The following is a 12,025-nucleotide window of genomic DNA, read 5'->3' as shown; positions in this document are numbered from 1 at the left end:
TCAGGAAAATACTACCCTTTAGCTTAAAAGTCTAAATTGTTTTTGAGATCATTTAGCAGAACATGGCAGTGATTTCACACCCTCAGAGGACACTTTTTCTCCTCCCAAAAGATGTCCTTCTACATATGACTTTTGCAAAAGCTGGATTATTTGATGACAGCCAATTCAGTAGCCCTCAACCATCTTGAGCCTGTATCCACACTGGCCATCCCAAGCAATGATAAATAACTTGCATTTATCTATATAGGGGCAGCCTAGGAAACAGGCATTTTAACAGGTCGTGTAACTCTACAATTTACTGAACAAAGTTAATGCTTGCATTTGGCTTTCAGATAAATTAATGGCTTTTTACATAACACCTTCATATAAATTACATGGCATAATATTTCATATCAGAAATAAGTAAAAAATTTTCATTACTTTTCAGGTGGGATAGAAAAAAAGTAATCTTTATTTTTAACCACTGAGTCCTTTCAAAAAAGAAAAAAGGGGAAAAAATGATTCCTACAAATATAAATTCCCTTGATAGGGATTTATGTAGATCTTCTCTTTGGAAATCTCTGTATTTTCAGGTGTCTGGCCTCAGGGAGCTCTGGCTGACAAGTGTTTTTCAATAGCCAGAGAATTTTATTAGAGTAACAAATGTTCTATTAAAGGACATAAGATTTGATACAAATATATAAGAAGGAAGGAATGTGACTGCACTAAAAACATCTGATGTTTTATTTGGTCATCTGAAGCAAATCCCACAGTTGTAACAGCACAGAAGTCCATTTGGAAGTAGTACTGACACTGGTGAATACATATGTACAAAGTCCCTTCTTTTGTAAGAGAAGCCCACAAAATCCAACAGCAACAGCTAGAAGCAAAACTAGGCCAGCTACTAATGCAGGTTGCCCAAACAAACAGACAGTGCTAATTCTGCCATGGAAAAATTACAACTGAGAACATCTGAAAGGAGCAAACTCCTAATGTGTTAAAAAAAAACAAACCACAACATAACAAAACAAAACCTCAAATCCCAAAGAGATTATTAATATCACCTGAGTGATCTTTCCCATAAATGCCCAGTAATCCAAGTAGTCCCTGCTGTTATGCTTGAAGAATTAACCTTTCACTCAGCTTTCCTCTCCTCTACTTAGAAGATTACATGACTCTGTGTAACCTCATTTGATGGGTTAGTTTTCATTTCATTTTCCCCAAATCTATACAGAATTCTTCACTATATTTTTGTTAAGCTGTGGGCTTTTGGTCACCAGAAATAAAAATGAGCTATGGCTTTATACACTGAACATGGTGCAGTGTATTAAACATCTTTAATACTGCCAAAATAGGTGAGAACTGAACATGTGGTTCCATGTACTTTTGTGGAAGCCAGGTAAAAGAAAAGTCATTTTTAACTTGCATCATTTCACTGATTTGTTTTACAGTGCAATGTTACAAACACTCACACACATCTAACTAAAAGCGAAAAGAGACATGCAACTGAACAACCTGGGGACGGACCTTAGCGTTCACTTCACTTGGAGAAGGTATACCAGAACACACTCACAGAATATGTAGATTTTCATTGCCCAGATCTTTTCCAATCCATTAAGAGTGGCAGGGAAACAGAAATGCAAGTAGCTATTACTTCAGTAGCTATGCTTTGTTGTAACCATACCCCAAAACCATAACATTCAAATCAATTTTGAATTCTTTTAAGAACAAGCCTCTATGTCTCGTCAGTTCCTAGTGCATCCTCACATATTCTAAGTTCTTAGAGTTGTAAGAGCATTATCCCTTCGCCTCCCAGAAGCATACCGTGTGTCAAAAGAGGGCTTACTTGGAATGACAGGAAAATAAGAATATGTATTGTGATGAAATCAAGGCACGTGTTTGCTCCACCACTGGTAAGGTTCAATGAAATTATTCCCGTACCTGTCCCTTTCTCAATGAGGGAAAAATCATTAATTAAAATTCACAAGATAATTAATCACAGCTCAGTAAAGCTGACATGCATTTCTGTCTGTCACGTTTATATTTTTGCAATAAGGTGCAGTGGAAAGTCACATAAAAGGCCACATTTTGCTAAAATCCAGTGATGTTATCACAGCCACAAAGGATAAGAAATAAGGGCATCATGTCATACATCAGTTTTAATTAATGAGAACAAGGCTTCTAAATGACACAAGATGAGTCAGTGAGTCACCAGCAGCTGTCACAGTACCCTACTGCTGCTTCCCAGACACTCCCCTCACGGTCTTCATGTGTCTTTCAAAACACAAAATCTTCTGTCATGCTGTAGGACAGAAGAAAAGATGTGCCCAGTGAACAGACCTTGACAATGCCAAGACAGGATTCTGTGAAGAACTGGTCTCTTCCAGGCCAAAGAGCTTCGGTTAATGGGAGCCTGCTGCAGAAGAAAGATGCCATGATCTTTGTTTGTTTACACGTGTGAGGAAAACAAAGAACCAAACGCACTTGCAGTGCTGAAACTCAGAAGTAACTCTTCTGAAGGTAGCAGAACGGCAGCTGGGTTAAAATGGCTCTTAGCCTCTTCTGCTCTCCTCACATGTTAGCTCTCAGCTAACATGCCACTCAAGTATCTTGTTAAAAAAAAAGGTCAGGGGAACCATCTGCACCATATTTTTAAATACTCATTGAGAAGCAAAACATTAATTCTTATCAGAAAATTCAACCTGCCGAATGCAGTGAAACAGATGTGCTGATCAGTATCAGACAGAAGCCTCAAAGCGTAGTGTTTTTTCTAATCATCTTTTTCCAGCTAGGTACGGAAATCTGATCGTCTGGCACTGGACCTCAAATATTGTTCATTATATGACAGATAGATGTTGTTAATTTGTACTCCTAGAATAGAGATCCATGGAATTAAATATCTGGAAAAATGTAAAAGTTTTATGTGACTAGTGACTCCCTGATATAAAAAATGTAATATGATCATCAATTTTGGGAAGACAGAGTTACAGTGGAAAATTGCCAGATAGTAGCTATCCAGACAGCTCTGAAACTGTCTTTGTAACCAGACAAATAGGTAAGGCACACCAGATGCTGACATAAGCGAAAGAAAACAGAAAAGCAAGAAAACAGCTCCTGAGGGCTGCAATGAGCTATAAGACACTGAACCTAACATTCATAACATGTAAATTGGTAAAATCTAGAGTAGAAAGAGGATTAAGGAACACATACATGTAAGTGGGGTATATTAGGAGAGTTCTGCTATAAATTATAGTTATACCTCAAACACCTTCTGGAGTTCTTTGTAGGAATCAGCAGATCCACAGGCAAAAGAAGTTGGGTTGATACCATCTGATTTCCAAAAGGCAATAATGAATAGTCTCCCTCACCAAGACTACTGAAGAAATTCAGGGGACATCCTCACACACTGAGCAGCCATTGATAGGGGGAATCCACAGGTAGGAGAATCCCAGAGGAACCTGTGTGAAGGCTTGTAACATTTACCGTCACAGGACCAGGAACATTACACCAACAGGAAAGGGGGTTTAAAAAATGAGCTAAAAAAATGTGTCTGGTTATTCACAATAAAGGAACTAGGAGATTAAATTCACAATGGATGGGCAGAATTATGCACACGGGAAAAAAGCAACACAGAAAAATACCTCTCTCCCAGGGCTATGAAATACAAAAACCATCAGCTTTGGCTAACCACCCTTCCTTCCCTTCTCCTAACTTTAAATAAAGGACTAGCCTGTTCTTGAAAGACTGAATTGATCAAAATCTTTCCAATTGCACCTTGGCTGAATTGATGAAAGATCTTGTTTTTAAAGGGTTCGATTTATCCTTTGGAAATCTGCAGCCACTGTATAGGACAATACTGAAAGTAAGAGAAATTCTGTTTTCTTTTTTAAAAGGCTGCTTCTATGGGTCAGTGTAAAGTGCAGCCTGGACCACTCTAAAAATATTAGATGTAGCTGTGCCATTCAAAAGGTTATTTCACTGAAAGAAATATAGACAAAGTATATAGGTTTCATGAAGCAAAAAAAAGAGAAGACGCATTAATATTGGCAAGATTATGGTCATGAATGTTGAACTTCAGTTGAACAACGTATTTGATAGGCTTCTGAAAAAAAGAAGTGTTTTAAGCTTTAATCCCTCTGAAAAGGAATTCTTCATTTTCTTATTTTCCCCCCAGGAATTTGGTGTCTCACAACCTAATTTTTGTGTTGTATTGAATAGTGTATAAACACTATTCATATACTTAAGCAGAGCATTTACTTGTACTTCAATATGAAAACAAAACACAGGGGGTTTAAGCAAGTGCAAAGAGCCTTGTAATCTTTGGATAAAAATTGTTCTTCTACTTTATGTAGCTTTCATTTGATTTTCTGCATATCCTATCCCTTTCCAAGTTTTCCGAGGACTATCCTCAGCTGAGCGAAATGACTGGGGCATCATGCAAGCTACCGTCACGACGACTGTGCATGTCATTCGCTGACAATCCTGAAGAGGGTAGAGTTGCACAACTCACTGCTACTTCTCTCCTGAAACACTGTTCTTCAGGAACACCTTCAACTTTGAAACCAAAAGACTCATTAGTCTATCTCCATTCCTCTTTGTCACACTATTAAAAGTTTAGGACAGAAAAAGAGCATGCAGATTTCTGAACCTCACCTCCTTAGTCTTCCAAAGAAGTTATTTAAATACATTTCTGTGCAATCCACCACTATGTAAACAACCTACAGATACAATAACTTAATTACAGTTTCAGTCAGGTCAATATCTATCAAGAATTTTATAACTGCAGTACATACAGGAATTTCACAGCGAAAGGCATAAGTGTCATCCCTAAATGAAAGATGTCATTCCACTAATCAACCAGAGCAGCTCTCATGATGTGAGCCACTCCCTCTAACCAGACCTGCATTTCAAATGAATTCAGTCTAAATTACCAGCACACAAGCAGGAATCAGCTATGATTAATGAAGGTTTACAGGAAAAGAAAACCCACTAAGCTGAAACCGCATTTTCAAATACAGCATATTAGACAGTATATTGGTAGAGCATCTATTATAATCCAAGGAACAAACCCTCCTAAATTAACATACACTGTATGGAAACAGATAAAAGTATTTCTTAGCTGTCTTTTTACCAAACAGCATTCTAAATTACCTGAGTTCATTTTTATGCATTTCAGCTATTTTCTTCTCGAGCTTTTGTGACTGCTTGGGAAAAATCTTAAAGTCGCTGATGTAATTCTCTGGGTGTTCATCAGGATCATAATCACCAAGCTCAGCTAAACAGATCCAAAATACAAAACAAAACAGAAAAATTCAATTGCAATATTAGTTAATAAGGAAATAGTCAGTAAATACAGTGTAATTCAAGGTACTTCCATGATAGGTAAGAATCCAGCATCTGTCAAGTACATTACATTGAAGAATTGATAGTTAACTGAACAACAAAATCCTTGTAACTGCAACTGCAATTAATGAGTTTCAAGGGAAGTTCATGGTTTATTAACTGCAGCAGTAATTAGCAATTCTAAACTATTTTCTGTGGCAGAAACATGCTCTGTAAAACAGAGGTGTAGGTAATGTTCACCCTTTGAGTACCTGTCATTCTGGCACCAGACAGAACTGAAACAATGCACTCCATATTCTCCTCTTTTCTACACTAATTTATCCTCACTGATATGGACTGGTTTAATTCTGTTCTAGCAGGGAAACACAGGCTGTAACATTATTTAAGGTGGCCCACAGTATTTGATTCCTCTTCTAAAACATGCATCACTTAGGCACCCAAACATGGCATTTGGTGTTTTAATTTTCCAAATAAGTCTCTTTTAATAAGGTCTAAACTCAATCTTAGTTTGGATATGCTCCCTTATATTGCATTAAGAGTTTCATTCACATTAAGGCAGAATGAAGTGGACTTCCACACATGACATCACTAATCAGACATCTAGCTAACTATTTCTCTGTGTGCAGTCCAAGACCTATACCTGAATTTAGCCCTAAGAAAATGAGGGAGAGGGAGAGGATGAGAAAAAAAGAAGGGGGGGGTGATGGGGTGGGGTGGGATGACACCTTTATCCTTGAATTACATCTACTGTTTTTGCCAGAGATTCCGTCATCACACAAGTCTTCTTTACCATAAGAAAGGGCACTGAATGACACTTTTTCTTGCTTAGGTCAAATGGAATAGGCTACATTTACATTCAGGATTCAGAACAGAATTTTGCTTTGTTTATAACTGGAATCTAACATTGATGCTTTCACATAAATGCTAAGACAACCCGTTGTTTTGAATTATCTTTTTTAAGTTCCAGTTTGGGTTTAGTTGGCTAAATGGCTGAATTACTTAAAACACTTTACAGTGCATGTCAATGCGGAGAAACAGTACAACTAAAAAAACCCCATACGTTACTGCTAGCTATACTCCCACAACAGTTCTGAGTTTCTTTTTATACTGAGCACACCTATCAGTTAAGTATTTGAAAAAGCCTGCTGCTTGTACTTACCTTGGACAATACAGGCACCCAGGTAGGCAGCATCAGAAAAAGAACACAGCAAGCGGCCATGGAAAATGTCCCTTTTTATTTGTAGATATAAGAGGTATCTGAAATATAATTTAAAAAATCAGGAAACTATGTGGCATCTTTTTGTAACAGATTTAACTTATTGGTGTGAAACGAGCTGTGCAACTATTCTGGATCTCTCTCTTGCTACCTTAAATGGCAGGAAAAAGAGGCAAAGTGCAACCACAGGAAAAACTAGATGTAAGACAAGAGATTTTGCTCAATAACAATGAAATAATGACAGCAGAATTAACAAAAACCCACGAAGAGATAGCTTGGAGAGTAGTTTATTTAAAATGTACAGCTGTTACAATGCTCATTAGTAACGTGAAATAAATTAGAGTAGTGTCAGTCTGTTTCAGCACACCACCTCTCATTAATTACAGGTTTACACAAGGAAACCTCTCTATTGCTGTGGACAAAACAGCACATTGACCACAGCAGAGAGGATTTCTTTCCTTTTCTTTTTTAATCTGCCAAGAATCCTAGATGAAGCTTTGAGGCAAAAGCAACTCCCTGAGGCCTAGCGGGGCAGCAGGCAAAGGGGACTTGCCTGGGGGGAACCTCTCCCATTCCTCTCAGAGCTCTGTTCTTCCTCCAGAAGAACTGGGGAGAAGAAAACAAAAGGCTCCTTCTATCTGCCCTCCACCTTCTACCACAGAGCAGCATTATTTCTAACAGCAAGAGGAGAGATGAAGCTGCAGGCCGTCACTTTCTCTTTTGCTTTCTCCCCCAGAGAGCATCCTCCCAGAGATGGACCAACTCACAGCCCAGTGACTCACTGGCAGCTCCTTTCCCAGCCACCTGGCTGGTTACAGCTGCACCATTCAGCAGCTTCACCCCTCTGGGAAAATAAAGCATTTAAGCATTGCTTTAGCCAGATAAAGTCAACTATCTGGAGGGTGCTATCAGACCCAGTGGCTTCTGGAGACCGTCAGGACACTGCCTGATGCTGCCAGTCCTCTCCAACCCTGAGCTGCAGTGTAGCCAATAAAAACGTGCTCTATGAATAACACTGATGTCAGACATGTTTTGCCCAAGTTACTCAGTTCTGTGTGTACTGTGAGCTCCTGCACCAAGTATCTTGTCTGAAGCTTACAGGGACTTCTGGATTTGAGCAAGACTGGAAGCATTATCTGAAGGGCAAGAGAAATTTTCCTCCTTTCCTTGGATTGTTCCTAAATGCTATGTAAATAGGAGACAGTTACCACTGAGAAAAGGAATTTGTTCTTATTTTGAACACATTCTTTCACTGCATTACAGTATTATAAGTTTCTACAGGGACCTTGCCCATCAAGGCCTTTTTTTTATTTTGCAACCCGTTTTTTTTCCCTGTAATCAGTGTCCAGTAACAGCCCACAAATTCACTTCCACAATTTGGTACTGCTACAATACAAGTAGTTCCCAGAGGAGAACTGCATCAGGATGAACCAACGGTCTCAGTGAGATGCAGTAAAAATTCTCAATCGCAATGACAACCTACTGGAAAAAGCTCAGTATACTGATGCAGATTCCATATGTAACTTGGGCAAATTAGCAGTCCCCATCCTAAAACTTTTGGTAAATTTTTCCAGGGTGAAAAATTGGCTTGTCGTTCTCCAGAGTGACCATTAGCTTGAGGCCAAACTGAGTTCACCTTTTAAGAAATGCTAAAGAAGCCACCTGTGAAAGGGCATCCCTGGATTTCACAGCATGGCTTGTTAGATGAGCTGTAAGGTCAACAGATCTTCAACCACACTGCACATTGGTAGTTTCTGAGTTTGAAAATTACTATAATGAGATACAAAAGTAAATAGGCATCCAGAAAAGCATATTAACCCACTGGTCCTGACCTACATTTGCAGACATGAGGCTGAGGTGAGAACTAAGAATCTGAAGTCTCAGGACTGTGCCAGGTCTGACTCTCCAGCTGTACAGATGGAAGCAAACACTATGAACAGTTACTTTTCCATTAATATTTTGGTATTTACAAGAAGAAAAAACAGTTTTGCAGGAAATTATTTCCCATGTAACAGGATCAGGTGCCAATGCTGCCTACTGTGACCATCTATTACAAGCTATTATCTCCAGGGAATATGGAGTATCTTCACGAATTGACTCAAAGCACCTATTCAAGAGTCAGGCAGCCTCTCTGTCTCTCTCAAATGCTATGAAAGAAATCACAAGTTAGAGCCCTGAAGTGAGATGGCAGGGAGTCCCCCTCCTCACCCAGAATCTGGTTATTTTGTGAGAATAAACCTGAAAACACAAATACATGAATTCAGTAGAATTCAAACCCATTTTTTTTAATACAGGGGGACAGCCATAAATACAACAGTTTGTGATGGGTCACTAAGATACTACACTGGCACTTAGGATCAAACACAACAGCAGCATCAACAGAAACCCCTCAGGATGAGGGCAAAAACTAATTTCTATACATTCCACTAAAATTCTATATAGATTAACATGGGAGTTTGGGTGGAAGTGTGCATACTTGTGGCATTTCTAGGCAAATAGTTTGTTGCTGACCAGGAACAAAGATCCTCAATGTGGTTATTAAATTTCTTCAGCCATGATAGTCTCAGTTATCTGAGCTAATCTTAAACAAGAAATGCATGGGTTTATTTTCCCCAGAAAGAAACCAAACAGGAATAAATATAGGTTTTATACTAGTTTCTTGCTTAAGCCTGTTTGCAATGTGAAACTACCAAAATTTGTCAAAAAAATACCCCACAAAGTTAGTTTCATTACAATAAAAAATAAATATACTCTTTCAATCTAAATTGTCAATATATGCACTTTTGTCAATTACATGAAGCTAATAAAAATGTATTATTATCCATTCCCTCCAGCTAAATCACTAGCTCTGCAAGTTGTTCAGAATTTTTTTTAAAAAATCAGAATTAAAAAATTGCAGAAAATTTCCATTACAATTTTCCCATAACTTCAGGGTAACACATTTTTCATTGTCTTGTCTCCCTAACACACCAGGAAATACTTCTTTTCTGTAACAACTGGGAAAACACAAACACTTATTCAGTTTTCGCTGATAGGTATGTTAACAGAAAATAAATAAGAGTAAGCAGAGGATATGTAACAAAAACAGCACATAAGACATAATTTTAGGGAAAAGAACATTTGTGCCTCAGAGCTGATTTCTTCCCAGTGATCATCCTGGGATGACAGAGCTGAACACAAGCCATCACGTAGGCTAGCTTCTGTCACAAATGTGGGCCATAGATGTTATTCATCTGCCTTTGCTTTAAAATATATAATCCCTAGCACTTGCTAGTCTGAGGAAAAAGCACTGGTTTTCCTCCCTTATGTGGAAGGGCTTTGTTGTTGCAGTGTTTCATTGGCTGTTTGGGGGCAGGGGGTGTCTCTTAAATTGTTCCTGTACCTTTCTATTACACTAATAATTTTTAAAATAAAAATACTGTCGTGTATTTTTTCTGTCACTAAGGTTCTGTGCTACTGAGTTGCTGCATGCATTTGACCATTGAAATCCTTAATCAAATAGTTCAAAATCGCACTTTCAAAGAATTATTTCACTTCTGAGAAAAAAAAAAAGAGAAAAAAAAAAAAAAGAGGAAAAAAAAGGAAAAGAAAAAAAAAAACAAAGAAAAGAAAAAAAAAGAAGGAAAAAAAAAAAAAAAGAAGAAGAAGAAAAAAAGAAACATCTCCAAGACAGATGGCAGCAGTCAAGAGGGGAAAAGAGGCACACACCACAGTTCCCAGTAGAGACGAGAAATTCTTAGCTGGGACACAAAGGAAGCACTTGCACTCATAAGAAGGGCAGGGGAATACCCATGCAGAGCAGAACCAGAGAGTCTGAATGTGTTTTTCAGAGACCACACACACAGCAAGCTGCATAGGATGCTATTAATCTTCAAAGCAAGAAGGCCAGCCTGGAACAAGACTAAGACATTAAGGAGTTTTTTTAAATGAAGGAGATATGTGCACTTTGCACTGGAAGCCAACATTGCAAGCTTTGACAAAGTTTGGCTCAACCTCAGAACTTCCTATAATCCTGATAAAGTACGTTCTGTCCCAGGTCAGCAAAGACCTATGAATTCGTACCTGACTCCTGAATTCAGTAAGGTTTTTGCATGTACTGAAAATTGCCTATACTTACAGAAATAACTTGCAAAATCAGATCTAATTTTGCTGCTTCTCATGTACTTCTACCACAGCTGTTCTTTCCAAGCCCTGGCACAACTTTATAGCCTGATTTACAGCCCTAAGTACTCAAGCTTACCAGCAAGCTAGTAAATGTATGCTTCAGCGCTTATGCTCATAAGTGTCTGTCATTGGAATAAACTCTTTTCCATCTATTATCTGTTTGCAATACAGATGACTCAACTCCAGGTTAGCCAAGCCCTTCCCGCAACTGCAGATGAAGGGTCAGCAATATCTATTATTGTTTTTAAGCAGGCTTCATGACCCCCAGAGACCATGTTGCTAACTGCTTAACACACAATTTATTTATCTATTTTAAGATGTTCGATGAGGCAGGAAAGCTTTCCCACAGCCAAACTTTGTGGTTTGTCCCTGTAGTGGTTTTTCCTTGTATTCAAGTAACTTCACTCATTTTATTCCAGTAACGTATTTCTCCCAGTGTTGTCGCAGCCTTTCCAGCTGACACACACGGTCACCTTGAGATATCCAGCAATGTTTCAAAAACTGTTATCTCAGCTTGGTGTCTGACTTTGACTGCACTGCTCTTTCCCATGCTACTGTGCATACTCAGGTGCAGAGTAGCAGAGGGCAAATGACCGTGTTTACAATATTCCTGGATTGGAGGTCCTCCTCCCCCAGTAGAATTTATGAGTTCTTTATGTATATTATTCTGGACATTAACTTTGCATCCTGTCTTTACTGTAGATATCATCAAGAACTCTGCAGGAGCACTAGTTTCCTGCCAGAGTCTATAACTCTAACCTAAACATTAACTACTACATGCTAGTATGTAATACCACAACTAAGACAACAACTTTTCTATGCTTTACAGTGCCACCTAGATAAAAAGGCTAACAGAAAAAAATAATTATATTTTCTAAAAATATAGTTTGTCTATTTACTAATATTTAAGAAGTATTTTGATATCTTATAATTTCAAGAAAAGCCATCACTCTAATAGCTACCGATAAAACACAGAGTTGACAGAAAAATCTGGGAATCATCACGGACAGGTCTCTAAAATCATCAAGTCTGGGTACAGCAGCAGCCGAAAAAGCCAATAAAATGTTCAGCATCATCAGGAAAGATATTGTGAACAAGACAGAGGGGCATTTTGCCACTCTTTAAAGCCTTGGTATAATCACTTCTTGAACATTTTACCTAGCAGTAGCCTCTGCATCCTAAGACATAGCTGAGCTTGATACAGAGAAGAACTAAAATGAGTGAGAGGATAGAGCTGCCCTTACAAGGAGAGACGGTGGCTGAGGTGGAATAAGAGTGAGTCTTATGAAATCTTGAGGGTAGTGGGAAAGGCAAACACAGAAC

General features: G+C 38.5%; 1 protein-coding gene across 2 annotated transcripts in view; it reads right to left on the bottom strand.

Moving 5' to 3' along the window:
• FRMD3 (FERM domain containing 3) overlaps positions 1–12,025 on the bottom strand; it is a 149,245-nt gene that overhangs the window by 37,486 nt on the left and 99,734 nt on the right. For both annotated transcript variants that reach the window (XM_049795031.1, XM_049795032.1), the window contains 2 exons: positions 6,482–6,579; positions 5,131–5,254 (listed from right to left, as the gene is read on the bottom strand). In XM_049795031.1, coding sequence (XP_049650988.1) covers positions 5,131–5,254; positions 6,482–6,579 — 222 coding nt within the window. The remainder of the gene's footprint in view (positions 1–5,130; positions 5,255–6,481; positions 6,580–12,025) is intronic.

Source organism: Accipiter gentilis, chromosome Z, assembly GCF_929443795.1.
Source record: "Accipiter gentilis chromosome Z, bAccGen1.1, whole genome shotgun sequence".
NCBI classification, from domain to species: domain Eukaryota; kingdom Metazoa; phylum Chordata; class Aves; order Accipitriformes; family Accipitridae; genus Astur; species Astur gentilis.
The sequence above is the reverse complement of the archived record's forward strand: the minus strand, read 5'-3'. Positions and strand labels throughout refer to the sequence as shown.